The sequence below is a fragment of the Pogoniulus pusillus genome, chromosome 13 (assembly GCF_015220805.1).
Source record: "Pogoniulus pusillus isolate bPogPus1 chromosome 13, bPogPus1.pri, whole genome shotgun sequence".
Classification (NCBI taxonomy): domain Eukaryota; kingdom Metazoa; phylum Chordata; class Aves; order Piciformes; family Lybiidae; genus Pogoniulus; species Pogoniulus pusillus.
In genome coordinates this window covers 26266605-26284106 of record NC_087276.1, presented here as the reverse complement: position 1 = coordinate 26284106, position 17502 = coordinate 26266605, and the positions used below count along the sequence as shown (strand labels likewise).

Sequence of the window (17502 nt, the reverse complement as noted above, 5' to 3'; positions counted from 1 at the left end):
TCAACTGAAAATCCAAAGAATCTCAGGGAAATTTCCACAAAATTTTAATATTAATAATAAACATTAATATTCACACCAAAATTAATATTCATAACTCATCCTTCATTTCTACAACAAGAGGGATCTAGGATCCCTCAACCTACCACAAAGTACACATATAACAAGTGGAAAGAGGAACTGCTGCCAGCACTAAGTACAGATGCAAGACACCAAGTGTGAAAAATGCACACAGAGGATGCTGCACTCCCAGTGACAGGAAGAGCCCTCTGGGGCACCAAGCATACCTGCAGACCAGGGTGGCGATGATGACGCACCACGCCGTGCAGCAGCAGTCAGCATTTAGGTGTTCTTCGCTCTTCCGGTGGCGGCAACACAGCCAGAAGGAGTAGAACAAGAGAAAGAGCAGGTCCAGAGCGAGGCAGGAGAGAGCGATGCCACCCAGCAGCAGCAGGGCCTGTGGGGAACAGAGACAAGTGTCACATCTGACCACGGCATGGCTGTAGCAGCGATGTGAACCTGAGCCCAGGGGCTCGTGGGCTTAGAACCATAGAATCAACCAGGTTAGAAGAGACCTCCAAGATCATCCAGGTCAACCTAGCACCCAGCCCTATCCAGTGATCTAGACCATGGCACTAAGTGCCTCATCCAGGCTTTGCTTCAACACCTCCAGGGGCGGTGACTCCACCACCTCCCTGGGCAGCCCATTCCAATGCCAATCACTCTCTCTGCCAACAACTTCCTCCTAACATCCAGCCTATGCTTCCCCCAACACAGCTTGAGACTGTGTCCCCTTGTTCTATTGCTGCTTGCCTGGGAGAAGAGACCAACCCCACCTGGCTACAGCCTCCCTTCAGGTAGTTGTAGACAGCAATGAGGTCTGCCCTGAGCCTCCTCTTCTGCAGGTTGCACACCCCCAGCGCCCTCAGCCTCTCCTCATAGGGTTTGTGTTCCAGGCCCCTCACCAGCTTTGTCGTCCTTCTCAGGACACCTTCCAGCACCTCAACATCTCTCTTGAATTGAGGGGCCCAGAACTGGACACAGGACTCTGCAATAAGACAGTGCTCTGCAATAAGACAGTGCTGAATGTATAGCTTGAAAACAAGTTGGTTTCTGCTTTCTCTATGCTTTTTAAACATCAAAAGGAGAATTTTTTTTAGCCCTACTTTCTCCCCACACTGCATCCCACTCAATGAAACCATAGGAGTTGGACTCAGTGATCTCTTTGGGTCCCTTCCAGCCCCTGATGTCCTGTGATGTTCTGTTGCAGAGCAATGTCTAGCTGAGCCATTTTGCCTGCATGTGGGTTGAAGTAATCCCAAGCACCAATATAGGCTGGGCAGTGACCTGCCTGAGAACAGCTCTGAGGAGAGGGCCTTAGGGGTGCTGGTGGATGAGAAGTTCAGTACAAGATGTCAGTGTGTTCTTGCAGCCCAGAGAGCCAGCCAGAGCCTGGGCTGCAGCAGGAGAAGTGTGGCCAGCAGGAGGAGGGAAGTGATTCTCTCCCTCTACTCCACACTGGTGAGACCCTACCTGGAGCCCCTATTACAAGAGAGATATGGATGTGCTAGAAGGTGTCCAGGGAAGGGCCATGAGGATGAGCAGAGGGCTGGAGCTGCTCTGCTATGGAGAAAGACTGAGGAAGTTGGGTCTGTTCAGTCTGGAGAAGAGAAGGCTCCAAGTTGACCTTGCTTTAACCTTTCAGTATCTTAAGGAGGGCTACAAGAATGCTGGGGAGGGACATTTTAGGCTGCCAGGTAGTGATAGAACCGTGGAGAACAGAACAAAGCTATAATGGGGAATGGAACAAAGCTGTAAATGGGTAGATTCAGCCTGGGTGTAAGGAAGAAGTTCTTCAGCATGAGGGTGGTGAGACTCTGGAATGGGTTGCCCAAGGGGGTGGTCAAAGCCCCATCCCTAGAGGTATTTAAAGCCAGGCTGGATGAAGCTCTGTCCAGCCTGATCTAGTGTGAGGTGTCCCTGCCCACGGCAGTTGGGGTTGGAACTGGATGATCCTTGTGGTCCCTTTCAACCCTGACTGATTCTATGATTTTGCCTGTTCTCAGTCTGCAAACAGCCTAAGTGACTCAGGGAAGGTGGTTTCCTCTTTACTCCTGATCACAGGTCAGCAGATTTAAAAGGGGAAAAAAACAGTTCAGGCAGCTGCCTCTATCTGTAGAGTTCTTTAATCTTCATGAATAAATATGCAGGCTTATTCATTAGAAATCCAAGTGCATGAGTGGGCTTGAAAGGGGGTGGAATTTATTATACATGCATGAGATTGATTTAAAAAAAGAAATAAATAATAAAAATGAATCCCCAAGCAATGCTTCTGCTCAAGGTAGACCTGGAATAAATGCTAAACCCCTCCATATACCATCCCCATATAGGTACAACAAACGTGGATGCTACAGACACATTGGCTCAAAGCTGAGTTATTGCGTTAGACCTATTTCTAGTCAGAGGTTCTTGGAAAGATAGGGAAGCAATAAGTGTTTAACTCCACTCCAAGTGTTTTTATTCAGCAAACCCTGGCCAAAGCCCAAAAATGCAGCAAAAAATGTGTTTAACAAATGAAAAAAAAAAAAGAAAGAAATCCATTCTAACACCAAACCCAGTCCCACTTTGCCAGGTGAATCATAGAATCAACCAGTTTGGAAGAGACCTCCAAGATCATCCAGTCCAACCTAGCACCCAGTCCTATCCAGTCAACCAGACCATGGCACTAAGTGTCTCATCCAGGCTTTGCTTGAAGACCCCCAGGGACGGTGCCTCCACCACCTCCCTGGGCAGCCCATTCCAATGCCAATCACTCTCTCTGGGAAGAACTTCCTCCTAATATCCAGCCTATACCTACCCTGGCACAACTTGAGACTGTGTCCCCTTGTTCTACTGCTGGTTGCCTGGCAGAAGAGGCCACCCCCCACCTGGCTACAATGCCCCTTCAGGTAGTTGTAGACAGTAATAAGATCACCCCTGAGCCTCCTCTTCTCCAGGCTAAACAGGCCCAGCTCCCTCAGCCTCTCCTCATAGGGTTTATGCTCCAGGCCCTTCACCAGCTTTGTTGCCCTTCTCTGGACACCTTCCAGCACCTCAACATCCTTGGTAGTGGTGACAAATGTCCACTCATTAGAGATTATTTCAACACATGGAAAGGGTCTAAGTCACCTAGCGCTGCTCTACTGCTGGGAAGGCAGAGATAGATCTGTATCTGCAACAACAGCAAAAAAAAAAGTTTGGGTTTTTGTTTTAATCACTCTATCTTCTCCTTCTCATGCAGAAAATGCTTGAATCATAGAATCAACCAGGTTGGAAGAGACCTCCAAGATCATCCAGGCCAACCTAGCACCCAGCCCCATCCAATCAATCAGACCATGGCACTAAGTGCCCCATCCAGTCTTTTCTTGAACACCTCCAGGGATGGTGACTCCACCACCTCCCCAGGCAGCCCATTCCAATGGCAAATCACTCTCTCTGTGAAGGACATTTCCATCCTCCCTCCTCATCGAAACAACTCCCTCCTGGGCAAAGAACACGGCAGTTAAAACAAAGGTTCTCAACAAAACTGGTGACCCTCTAAATGTCTGGTAGTAACTTGCTTTTTGTAGGCTTTTCTTCCCCTTCTTCCCTCCCCTCCTCAGGCTTGGTCCATAGGTACTCCCTGCTGAGTTATCCTGGCAAACTACGCAAGCCCCACAACAGACTTTGCAGCCAAGCACACATCAGCATGCAGAGTGTTGGGCCTGTGGCCATGCCTAAGGAGAGTCAGGCCACTTCCAGCTAGCCCCTGCACCTCAGGCACTCCACGTGCCACACGCTCTCTGCTCTGAGCCTCAAGAAACCCACCCAAAGCCCATCAAGTGCACTGGCATGGAGGGAGCTTACAGGTGCTGCTCTCCCCATTTAAAGAGCAGAAACTTGGTCCAGTTGTAGAAGGTGAACTTTAAGGGCGAGGAGCGGGGGTGGGAGGGAAGCAGCCCTATCCCCCTTTCCCATGGTTACAGCAGATGGTGTGAGTGCTGTTAGAGCTCCTCAGCAGAAAGGGGCCTGCGAGAGGGAAGCTGCCTTCAGAGCCCCACGTTCCCCCACTTCTGAAGGCTTGCCATGTACGAGCGCTCCATGCTAATTCAACTAACGCTTTTGGCACACCAAAGCTCCTCAGGGATGCTCTTTAGTTTTTAAACATGTCAGGCTGCTGCAATGCAAAGCTTTGCTGTGCTGCTTTGCCTGCTCTTCTTTCTTCACACCCTCAACCTCCCTGCACACGCTAAAAGGCATTGCCACTGGAAAGAAACTCGCTGGAAAACATCTTCCCACCAAATCTTTATCAGAAAGAAAAGATTCATGCTGCAGCCACGGATGCAGGGGAGCAGCTCCTGTTAAAAGGAAAAGAAAACAAAAAAAGGAAACATAAAAGGGACAAAAAAAAAACAATTTAAAGACTGCCATGCAGCAAGCAACCTGAAATCCTCGCTTAGAAGGGCCACAATATATGCTTTAATTAATGTATCTGGCCAAAAGGACTCGGCTGGCCACAACATCACAATCTGTGTTTCATCTTCCAGGGAATATTTGTTTTCCATTAATGGATATGTGCCATGACAACAAGTGAAATCATCCAGCAGAGCAGTTATTCATCTTTCTGACTGATGAGTCAGTTTAGGATCCAGAAGACTGGCTGGCACTGGTCTCAACCAAAGCTATGCCTCTGCCTGCTTGTCAGGATTAAATGCCATTATTTAACAGGGAAGGCTGAGGCTGGATAAACCCTCAGACACTCTATCCTGAAGCAGTAAATCTGGGACTTAGTTATCCAAGGCCACATTATCCCAAGTAAAGGTAAAATTATGCACTGGGCCTTTTGATGCAAAAGAGCATCAATTCCTTTTTGAACACTTGCTGAGCTATCAGAACCTTTATAGCAAATGATGCACGAACTGCCCTTACAGGAAAATGGAGCCAACTTGGAGGAGCAACATTTTACCATTCTGCTGACACTAATGGCAGAAGTGGAGACAGAGCAGTCCCTGAAAATGAGTGTAAATCCAAATGATATCATCCAGACTGGCAGCAGACAAAGTTTCAGTGTTCAGATGCACTTTCAAAATAAAAGCTAATAGCAGGAGACAGGGAAGAAACCAGGAGCAGCATCCCTAGCTTGGGAAGGCACCATGAATCCTGAATACACTTGGCCTTGAGCAGGGATGGGGGGTCAATAGGTCACTGTGGTGTTAACAGCCCTTCTCAGCTCCAGCATGGGTGTCAGGATTCATGGATTTACTCTCCTTTTAGAAATAAGGGGCAGAAAACATCTAGGACACCATGCAGAGAAGATGACAATGACACACACAGGACACAAAATACCCAGGGGCTGGTCAGGTCTTCATGTGCTATGAGAGTGCCCATAGATGCTGATATTATAGCTAAGGACATGTATGTAGATCAGCCTCCAGCTAAAACAACCTTTGGCCTCTGAGACTGCGCCTCAGGTTACTGTGGATCAATTAAATCGATATACAGCCTTGTGTACGCCATGAAAAACCCCCACACAGAACCCACTCACTTTCAGTTTGCAACTTCCAAACTGTGATCCACGTGGCCAGTTACCCAAATCTGTGGACTGTGGTCCTGGAAGGCTAATTTTAGCTACTGAAAATGCACTTAAGGGATATATACCCTCTCTCTCTCCCTACCTACACAGTCACAAAGAGAAGTGATCTATGCAATACCATGAGAAGAGGGATATGCAAGATACATTTGAGTGTATTCCCTTAGAAGGGGAAGCCTATAAAAAGCCCTGACACACTAAGGCAGAAGGTAAACATGGGGTTGCATTCATGTTAAGTGCCAAGACTTAGCACTGCCTTAAGTACTGTTTGTTCCTCATCCAACTGTACCGAGGAATGTTGGCTTAGAGATCCTTCCTCACACCACCAAGTCCCCTCTTCCACGAAGGTTACTTGGCACAAGGGGTCCAGGGAGCAAAACAGGTTTATAAAGTTAATTCTGAACAGGCATGAGCTCAAAATAATCTTTGTGCTTATTAACTACAAGTTTTACCAATCTCAACCTATCCCACTTCCAATTAGCTCAGCCTTTAGACCTCAACTGGACTAACAGGAGGCACCGTCCCTGGGGGTCTTCAAGAAAAGACTGGATGAGGCACTTAGTGCCATGGTCTGGTTGACTGGATAGGTCTGGGTGCTAGGTTGGACTGGATGATCTTGGAGGTCTCTTCCAACCTGGTTGGTTCTATGATTCTATGATTCTAACAGCAGCAGGGTGTAGTGAGCAGCTCTTCGCATGGAACAGATGATAGCTGTTTCTGGGTCACACTGCTATTCTACTCCTAGTTAGAAAGTCAACTAAAACCTCATTAAGTAACTTGAGAGCAAAGCTGAAGCCTTCAGGTGGCTCCTGAGAAGCGTGCAGCTTTGCTTTTAATCATCCACCAACCCATTGTTAAGTTATTCCATCTTAAAACTTCGTCATCTGAACCCACAGGACAAAACAGCTACAGCTTGTGAGCATCTCAACAACACAGCTGCCTTAATCTTTGCCAGATTGAGAAATGTTTATAGCTTTACCTTAGAGTTAGCTTTTGCCAAATAAAAGCTTTCCAATGAATCTGCAACTAATGTTCCTTCTGGATTTCTATGCAGCAACTTGAGATGGTAGTAATAAAACAGACAGAAGAGGTTAAAGGACTGTGGGAAGAGAAAAACGTTCACCCAGCAGAACAAATGAAGCAAGCTGGGCTGCTGCCAAAGGAGCACTCATCTCTATTTATTGCATGAAGGACGGAAGTCCTCTTAGCAAGAAAAGAAACTGCTGTGGGATAGTGTCATGCCTACACTACTTCCTACACCTCCTTTTTTTTCTTGCAGACTTTGGGACATGCAGAAGCAGCTTACTCACTGCGTCCTAGCAAACTGATTTTGGTTGTTTTGGGTTTTTTTTGGCAGCGCTGGCAACGTGAGTGACACACACTCAGGCTTCCTCGCCATAGGATCAGCCAGGTTGGAAGAGACCTCCAAGATCATCCAGGCCAACCTAGCACCCAGCCCTAGCCAATCAACAAGACCATGGCACTAAGTGCCTCAGCCAGGCTTTTCTTCAACACCTCCAGGGATGGTGACTCCACCACCTCCCTGGGCAGCCCATTCCAATGCCAATCACTCCCTCTGCCAACAACTTCCTCCTAACAGCCAGCCTATACCTCCCCTGGCACAGCTTGAGACTGTGTCCCCTTGTTCTATTGCTGGTTGCCTGGGAGAAGTGACCAACCCCCACCTGGCACAACCTCCCTTCAGGTAGTTGTAGACAGCAATGAGGTCTGCCCTGAGCCTCCTCTTCTCCAGGCTAAACAATCCCAGCTCCTTCAGTCTCTCCTCGTAGGCCTTGCTCTGAACATGTTATGTGTTCAGAGACTCGATTCTCGCTGCTGAAAAATGCTGTATGTGGTGTTTGTTGAGATGCTTAAGTGTCTCAGGATGTGATTTATCCCACAGCCTCTATAGAAGGATGCAAGCTTCAGTAGGGAATGAAGCCACCCATGTATTGGCAAATGCAGCATGGGGAGAGGATGCAGAAACCGCTGCTGATCTCAGCACTAAACCATCCCTATCTCCTCTGTCTGGGGGATAGCCCTTCCCAGGCCAATTACTGTATTCAGCACAGTAGAGGTGCGAGGCTGGGCAGGAAACAAGCTGTGGAAGAGGCTTTTCCCACGGCACTGAGATGTACTTTCTATCATGAGGGATCCCTCAGCAGCATGGAAGAGAACCATGGAAACAGAGAGGAGAGGTTCCACCATCTCCTCTCTTTATACAGACATCTCCCAGAGAAAGCACACTGTGAACTATACACATCTAGGGCAAGTCCACACTGGAGCAAGCAATATAGGACAACACTTTGCCTTTAGCTTTTTTTGGCTATGGGCTTTCTTTTCTGGAGAAGAGAAAGTGTCAAGGATTATATCATGCCTGTTTTTCTTTTTAATCACCTTCAAACAATATAGTAGACACAATAAAACAGGACTACAGCTGAAACATCTCCTAGCATGACTAGACAGCTTAAGTCTATTTAACCAAGCTGGTTAAACAAACAGCCTAGCCTCCTACACATTAAGAAGCTATGGCAAGGGCACTCTACAGTGAGTTGGCAGTAGAGCTGTGAACTGAAGCCACTTTAATTACAAATGAGCATTCACACAGGGTTTTAATGTAGTTTAACTAGAATGGCTTCAACTCAGTGTAGTTTAACTCACTTTAGTGCATTTAAAGTGGTTTAACTAATCTGCTTTTAATTTATTTCTCCAGTTAACTCGGATAAATTTCTCAAGTGCCCTTGTACAGGCAAGGACTGAGAACAAGGCTAGGCTGATTAAAGATTCATCATTATTTCCTCCATGCTACCATTCTGACCCCTTATTTCATAATTAAAGGCTTTCAACACTGCCTTCAGATTTGATCCAATTCACAGAAGCCACCAGTGCAGAGGCTGAGATGACACAACCTTGCTGACATCTGGTTTATTACAGTAACCAACAGGCCAATACAATCCTCACCAGAGTTGGGAGAGCTGTGGTTAAACAACACAGCACAGGTACATCTGCACACCCCAACTTCCACAGATTACACAGGGGCAGATGCAAGAATTCATCAGAGCATCCCATGCCACAAACCAAAAAGAGAGATGGAAAGTGCTGAGCAGAAAGGATTTGCTTAACAATTGGGTTAGATTTTTTCTCCCCCTGCCCACGAATGCAGATCTAAGCCATGCTAATCAGCAGCGAAGGCTGGAGTCCTATCGGGTTGAAGTCAAATAACAATCCATTTATTCCCTTAGCTGTTACCAACTCAGCAATCTTCATCTTCCACAGCAAGGAAACATTCCCAGAGGTAAAGGGGTCCTCTAAATTGGATGTTCTTATCCCTAGTTCCTCCATAATGCTGGCTGAAAGCCTCTATGCACTACAGCGATGAAAAGAATGAGACACTCTTACCAAATTCAGTTTCCACTGACAGGTCCCCGCAGACTAAATCTTTATTAAATGAGGCTTAGCTCAGAACTGGCAGCTTGTCAAATGAGCATTCTCACTGAAAAGGCGGATTTCCTTTCTGGGGATTCTGCAAATTCCCTTGCAGGGCTCTAAAAAAGCCACCACAGATGCATCAGTGTTCATGCAGGTTTTTGTCCCAAATCCCAGACCAGAAATGTGTGTAAGGAATCCTGTTGGGAGCAGGCCTTCTGCTTTAGACATTTGCTCCTTCCTTGCGTTCTCAGGTGGACAGAATTAACTGTTATAACTTTTTCTAAGGCAAGAATCAGATAAGTATTTGAAATCCTGAGGTGAGTGGCACCAAGAGGATAGCTGGAGGAACTGAGTGGGTCTCCAGCACCACTCACATCCATCCTCAGCTTGCCCAGCTTTCCCATTACAGACCTGCACAGTTTCATCAGGCATTCCTTTCCCATAACAGATTAGCTCACACATTCCTGCTCAACAGCAGCTTCTCTACTTGAGGCCCTTTAGAAGCAGCTTTATTTCCTTGGTTAGGAAGCTGTATCATCCATTAAAGTCTGAAAACAATCTCCTCACAAGGTAATTTTCCAGCAAACTGGATAATGGAAAGAAACCCCATGCTATAAAGGAAGTATGAATTTAACGCTCCTACAACTCAGGGGTAAGCAAACACTGCCTGCATTACCTGGCTCCAGCCCAAGGAGTTGTATAAATTCCCATGCCAAGACAATTCCCCATCCTCAGCTCTGCACTGGGAGCTCAGCTCTGCTCTTGCTGGCCTGGAACTCTGTGAAGCCAAGATGTGGCAGTGCCAAGCTGCCCGTGGCAGACAGGCAGGGAGCAGGGCACGCTTGTGCAGCCCAACACGTGAGTGAGGAAACTCTGCTGTATTCATAAAATGATAACAAAAGAAGCCCCCAAAAAGGACAGGAAATGCTTAGGCTTGGAGCCCAGTGACTTAATCCAATTTCCAGCCTTTTTCCCTTCCCCCTCCTACAACGTAGGCTCTCAGAGACAATACACTTCATTTAGATGGAAAAAATATAACCCCCCTTTCCTTGTGCCTGTTCCCTGCACACTACCAAGCAAAGCTCTGGGGTGCTGTGTATTTTTATCTCTCTGTGCTGACCATGCCTGCTCCTGAGTGGATGCCAAGCTCAAGCAATTCCTTTCAAGACTCCAGCTGTAGTAGCCTGTGCTTTACTGCAGGCTAGCTGCTCTTTGCCTGGTGCTGTTTCTTGTTAGATATGGTTTGAAACCTAAGTATTCATAGAATCAGTCAGGGTTGGAAGGGGCCACAAGGATCATCTAGTTCCAACCCCCCTGCCAAAGGGACTGCTGCTGACACGTTGTCAAGTGGTAAGTAGCAACAGCAGAATTAAATACTCACTACACACACCAGTCACAGTATCACAGTATCATCAGGGTTGGAAGAGACCTCACAGATCACCAAGTCCAACCCTTTACCACAGAGCTAGACCATGGCACCAAGTGCCACATCCAATCCTGCCTTGAACAGCTCCAGGGACGGCGACTCCACCACCTCCCCGGGCAGCCCATTCCAGTGTCCAATGACTCTCTCAGTGAAGAACTTTCTCCCTTGAGACTTAAACCTATCCTCTGGGTGCACCTCAGCCACAGCTCCTTGGCAAGAGGTACCACAAGGTGGAAACTCTTAACCTAGCAGAAAGCTGTGTGGCTGAGGTAAGGATCCTGTGGAGGTACAAAAAAAGTTTTGGTAGCTAAGAAATTGGTTAGAATCACAGAATCAGTCAGGGTTAGAAGGGACCACAAGTCTCATCTAGTTCCAACCTCCCTGCCGTGGGCAGGGACACCCTACCCTACAGCAGGCTGGCCACAGCCTCATCCAGCCTGGCCTTAAACACCTCCAGGGATGGGGCCTCAACCACCTCCCTGGGCAACCCATTCCAGGCTCTCTCACACTGAAGAACTTCCTCCTCAAGTCCAGTCTGAATGGATGACCCAAAGGAGCATTATTCATAGTGCTCCTGTGGACTTCTGCCGTTGTGCACAAAGACAGAGGCTTTCAGCAGAGATGAGTACATGCAGCGGCCAGAAGTCTCCTGATCCTCTGTAGGATGTAAACCCTGTGCTTTCAAGGACTGGATAGGCAATGACATGACAGTGGTTAATAGTAAATGCTGTGTTTAGGCTCATAGTGGTTTCTTGATCTTCTTTAATTATCTTCTCCCAAATCAGCCAACCAAATCAGAAAAAAAACCCCAATCAGCTACTGCAGAGTTTGAAGACAGAACTCAACCCTCAGCTCTGATGTGCAGAGCAGGAAAGGCCTGGCAGGGAGTTCAATGCAAGATGCCTACACAAACCAGCATCCCCTTAGCAGGCAGCCATCAGTCTGCTGTGAGAGAGGGTTTGACAAATCATTCCTGTTTGGAAGAGGATAAACAAGGCACTGGGGTGGGAGGGTATGGAGGGTGGAAATGAACAGAGTCACCCCTAAATGGAACAGAAAACAAAAACTTGTTCCAGTTGTGGAAACTTTCCCCAAAGGAACATCAAACCATCAACATGGTTAGTCCACCTCATCATCAGGTATCATGGTGTTTCCACAATCATGACAGCTGTAGATAACAGGATCACAGGATGTTAGGGGTTGGAAGGCACTCAAAGAGATCAAGTCCACCCCCCCCGCCAGAGCAGGACCATACGGTCTAGCTCAGGTCACACAGGAATGTGTCCAGACAGGCTTTGAAAGCCTCCAGAGAAGGAGACTCCACAACCCCTCTGGGCAGCCTGTGCCAGTGCTCTGTGACCCTTACAGTAAAGGAGTTCCCCCTTGTGTTGAGGTGGAACCTCCTGTGCTGCAGCTTCCATCCATTGCTGCTTGTCCTCTTCCAGGGAGCAGTGAGCAGAGCCTGTCCCCCCTCTCCTGACCCCCAGCCCTCAGATAGTTATAAACAGTTATCAAATCCCCTCTCAGCATTCTCCCCTCCAGATTTAAACAGCCCCAGGTCCCTCAGTCTCTCTTCATCAGGCAGTGCTCCAGTCCCCTAATCATCCTCACAGCCCTCCACTGGATCCTCTTGAGCAGATCCCTATCTCTCTTAAACTGAGGAGCCCAAAACTGAAGGCAGTACTCAAGATGAGGTCTCACCAGGGCATATAGTGTGGTTCTGCTCAAACCAAACAGATCTTTGTTTGTCTTCAGACATGCATCACATCACTTGTGTTAGTTCAGAAGTTTTGCTGGGCAAAGATCTGTTTGGAATGTCATAGCAGTGTATGCATTCAGTTACACAGGACACAAGCACAGATGTCCAGCACAAGCATTCTTCCTCTCACTATTCCTGTCTGGCATCTTCTCTATGCAGCTTGTGACTTGCAGGCATATCAAAGCAGCTGAGAGGGAAACAGTTTGAGTATGCCCACTTCCCATCTACCCAAGTGATAAAAACCCACACTGAGTTTCCAAATGTGTTTCCAAAATTTCCACATTAAAGAAAAGTTCATTTTAAGAGAAGGTATTTTTAACTTGGATGGAATTGATTCTGGAAAGCCAGGGCAGGCTGCCTTCCACGAATTTCCACTAGGGGATCACACATGGCACCTCATTGCCTTCACAGGGTCACCCCAACTTCCAGCTGCCAGGGAATTCTGGGGGGACTGTAACCAGAATTCAGTAATGCTCAGTGGTTGCCCCAAACAGGTAGTGAAGCTTGTTCACTTTGGGAAGAAATGAAACAACAGGATTAGTAGAAGCAGCAGCTTTACCTGTGTGCAAATACTGTGACCCAATGTCTACTCAGACCTTTGGAGAATCAATCTTATGAAGGAGTTGAGGCTGTTTGGCTTGAAAAAGAGGAGGCTGAGGGGAGACCTCACCACTGTCTACAGTTATCTGACAGGACATTATGGAGAGGCCGGTGCTGGTCTCTTCTGGCACATAGTTAGTGACAGAACAAGAAGGAATAGCCTCAAGCTGCCACTGGGTAGGTTTAGAGTGGACATTAGGAAGAAAATGTTCACATAAAGAGTAGTCAGGCATTGGAATGGGCTGCCCAGGGAGGTGGTGGAGTCACCAACCCTGCATGTGTTTCGAGGTCATTTGGATGTGGTGCTTGGGAATATGGTTTAGGGTGAACCTTGTAGAGTGGGGTTATTGGTTTGACTTGGTGACTCTGAAGGTCTTCTCCAATCTGAATGTTTCTGTCATCTTTAAGGACATAATTGAGGTAGAGCAATGATTTCTTACAGCAAGACTGATAACTGATCTGCAAAGAACATTAAATATCTCTGGCTTGGGGTTCTTTTTTTTTTTGCTTAAAACCAGCTTTGCCTGGAAACAAGGAATTAGTACTCCCTGCCATCAGTAGGATGATGAAAGTGTCCTGACTGCATCCCAGCAACACACAGAGAGCATGAAGAAACCCAAGAGAGGTGACAAAAAAAATTAAGACAAATGTAGAAGATGTGATCCTTGCTGCATCCATTGGTTGTGTCCTTGAACCATTTGCATAGCAACATCTTCTACATTCTAAATGGGAACATCTCTGCAGGCACCATTTCAATCCCATTTATGTTTTAGGAGGTTTTGCACCATCCATCTATTGCTGCATCCTACAAATCCAACATCTGCTGCACTGAACCACAAAAGGGACATTCATGTTGAACAACAGATGAGAGTCCAAACTGGAATGGAAATTCCAACATCAAATTATTGCTAATATCAGACTTGAAAGACAATTTAAGACTCCTGCAAACACTCACACAAGTTGTTTCAGAGCATCAGCAGCACAAAGAAGACTTTCAACACAGCAGCTATAGAAAGAAGCCCTAGCATGCACTGTGGCACTTGAAAGCAAATGAGGTAAAAAAAAGTATTGAAGTTTAATTAGGAGGGAGAGAGATACCTCCTGGCCAAGACTGCAAATCCACTGCAAATGGCTTAATAAACTGCTTCTATTAGCAGTGAATGGGCAGGAAGGTAAGTTGCTATAAATGGGCCAATTCATTTGAACACCAGTGATAGGAAGGGCTAGGTTCGGGCTACTCAGGTGTCTTAGAGATCTACATCCAATTCATGCTCAGTCTGCAACCTGAAGTCAATCTTCAGAATCAGGAGTGACAATTTTGGAACAACCACAACAACAACGCCACTAAAAATAAAGTTAGGGCAGTGCATTTCTGTTGCTGCTTACCCCATTCAGCTTCACTGGTGTTTGTCTGCACCACTGAAGCACAGCAAAGGGCTCTTTACACAGCAGAAACTTAGTGTAGTTCATAACAGGCATTAAGCCCACTGCAGGGTGAGAGAAACAGCACTCCCCATCACATTAGCAAATCACACTGACCTAGCTGCCCTGGTGGCTGACCTCTGGCAGAGGACAAAGAGCCAGCTCAGAGGCAAACTGCCCTACATCTTTAAAAAGCCACAGCTCATTGTGCTACAGCTACTAGTCCCTATGACATCTTCCTTAAAATAATTTGTCAGCTTTAATGCAGTATGGCAGTCATGTGGAGAGGTGGAGAGGCCATGAAGAACTGGAGAGGGGCAATACCCCATAGGGATAGCTCCTGGAAGTTGGGGAAGGAGAAGCACAGACCTCTGACCCATCTGTTGAGTGCAGACCTGAAGTGACCTCCTTTGCACAAACAATGCAAATGTGCCATTTAACTGTCAGAGACAAACAAGTGCCACGCTTCAGACCATAAATTCACTCCAGACTTCCTCTTTGAAGGCTACTAGTCAGAGCTAAGGAAAAAAGGACACACTGAACAAACCAAAACCAACAAACAACAACCCTCAAACCAACAAAAAGAAAAAAGAAAGAGGAAATCTCTTCCTTCAACTTAAAGCTGCAGATTTCCCTCTCCCAAAGGAAGGTTATTCTTGTGCAGGAAACATTTCCACATTGAACCTTCCTTGGTTTTTATTTTGCTTTTGGTTTGTGTTTTTTATTCCCCTCCCCAGCACCTCTTTTTTTTTTTTCCTTTGAAGAATTAAAAGAAAAAGCACTGAAAAGAAAACCAAACCCAAAAAGCACTGAAAAGAAAACCAAACCCAAAACAACTCTCAAACAAAGACAACCAATATTCGCTATTGAGAACCTTCAAACCCAGGAAAAGAATACCAGAGAGAGACTAACAGGGGAAGCAGATCAAAAAAAACCCTACCAAAGCCAGCCAAGACCCACCACAGTCACAGCTGGAGCCTGTGTTTCTGCACCACTGACAAGAGTGGGAGCCTCATTAACCACTTCTCTGCTCAGCACTGCAGCCTGCACCAGAGAAGCTGCAGAGCTAAGGCCGGCCTCAGGCAGGCTCCTTGCCAAATCTGAGAAGGGATTAGGGCCTCTGGCAGCTATACTGAAGGGAAATGCAATTTGAATAGAGATGCTTTCTTTACAGCTTTCCCCATTAAGCAGAGCAGAGCTGCAGATGGTCCTCGCAGCAACCAGGGTAAAGTCAGATGCTGCCCCCATCAAGAGCGGCATTCTGGCAAGTGGTTTCAGCCTTACCCCTCCACTTCTGCTGCCCAGTCCTCATGCTGAGAAAAAGAGGAGCACACCTTTAAAAGTCACCTCCTGACTGCCATTCATGAGAGCAGGGAAGCAGCTAACAGTGGAGGTGTGATGGTTTGGGAGTTACCTGCAGCCCCCCCTCTTAAGAAAATCACCCAGATTAGACTCAGCCAAGCTCGAAATTAGAATGAAGCTTTACACTGCAGCTTAGCACAATATACAAGCAGAGATTTACAATATCTACAGCTATAGACAGAAATAGACAAGTTAAAAAGATAAAAGAGGGGCTCCCAACCACCTTTCCCCCTTTTCCATCTCTCTACCTTACTCTAGACTTTGCCTTGCGTTCAAGGTGAGTTTGGAGAACTGGCCAGGGGGGTTAGGAAGCAGAAGGATTAGACAGCAGGTTAGGAAGAGAAGTGCAGGCAGCCAGAGCCAGAGAGCATCTCTATTATCTACATTTATGTTCCTGGTTTTATACATCTCAGCAAGCCTATGACTGAAGTAGATATCACCACTGTTTCATTTTCACAGCCTATCATCTAATTCTTCTCACCAAAATACTCCAGCTAGCTTCAAACTAGCACAGGAGGCACCCACAGATTACCCTTGCAGTTACAAGGCAGATTAGATGCCTCGATGTGTGTGTTTCAAGGGCATCCTGCGCTGCAGCATTGGGTTCCAGCAGCTCTTCTCACAGTTTATTTCCCCACAGTGCTGAGGAAAGAGAGAAAACTGTATCTAACTTAGCAAAGCTGTTCAGTGCTCTTAGGGATTGTCTGCCTGCAAAGCAAAAAGTTGTCACAGACCACTGGCCTGAAAAGAAAACAAAAGAGCCATTAAAGTTCTTATAGAGTCACACAATATCAGGTTGGCAGGGACCTCAAGGAACATTTACTCCAACCTTTCAGGGTAAGGATATAGTTTAAATGAGATGGCCGAGCACTCTGTCAAGCTGAGCCTTGAAAACGTCTAATGACAGCTTTATACCAGCTAGTTAGGGACAAACACCCCTCAATTCCAGCTTCCTTTACCACTAAGCTTTGGGACTACACTGGACACAGGGCTTTTCTGCTCTGACAGTGGTTACAGCAGTTAAAAGCAGCAAGCATTTGCCCCACTGTGTCTAACAGGATCTTTCTCTAGATCTGTCAGTATTGGGAAAGCAGAGCATCACTGCCACTAGAAATCAATGCAACCTATCTGTAAAATAAGAGCCACACAGTCCTCCTTCAGAGATCATCATCATAGAATCATCACCATCATAGAATCAACCAGGTTGGAAGAGACCTCCAAGATCATCCAGTCCAACCTAGCACCCAGCCCTAACCAATCAACCAGACCATGGCACTAAGTGCCTCTTCCAGGCTTTGCTTGAAGACCCCCAGGGACGGTGCCTCCACCACCTCCCTGGGCAGCCCATTCCAATGCCAATCACTCTCTCTGTGAAGAACTTCTTCCTAATATCCAGCCTATACCTACCCTGGCACAACTTGAGACTGTGTCCCCTTGTTCTATTGCTGGTTGCCTGGGAGAAGAGGCCACCCCCCACCTGGCTACAATGCCCCTTCAGGTAGTTGTAGACAGTAATAAGATCACCCCTGAGCCTCCTCTTCTCCAGGCTAAACAGCCCCAGCTCCCTCAACCTCTCCTCACAGGATTTGTGCTCCAGGCCCCTCACCAGCTTTGTTGCCCTTCTCTAGACATGTTCCAGCACCTCAACATCTTTCTTGAATTGAGGGGCCCAGAACTGGACACAGCACTCAAGGTGTGGCCTGAGCAGTGCTGAGTACAGGGGAAGAATAACCTCCCTTCTGCCCTGCTTGCCACATTAGCACTGGTAGGATTCCTCGAGCTCCTGTGCAGATACTCATTCACCAGCTCCTCTGAAACGCATCTTGAGATCAATTTTTCAGACAAGCTCCCCGAGATGCCTTAGAGGTTCTGCCTGCACTGATGTCATGGCTATATTTA

At 46.9% G+C, this 17502-nt stretch overlaps 1 protein-coding gene across 4 annotated transcripts in view; it reads right to left on the bottom strand.

Annotated features, from left to right (window-relative positions):
* Nucleotides 1-17502, bottom strand: part of TTYH3 (tweety family member 3) — a 96890-nt gene that overhangs the window by 42393 nt on the left and 36995 nt on the right. For all 4 annotated transcript variants that reach the window (XM_064153662.1, XM_064153663.1, XM_064153660.1 and 1 more), the window contains exon 2: nt 285-454. In XM_064153662.1, the coding sequence (XP_064009732.1) occupies nt 285-454 (170 nt within the window). The remainder of the gene's footprint in view (nt 1-284; nt 455-17502) is intronic.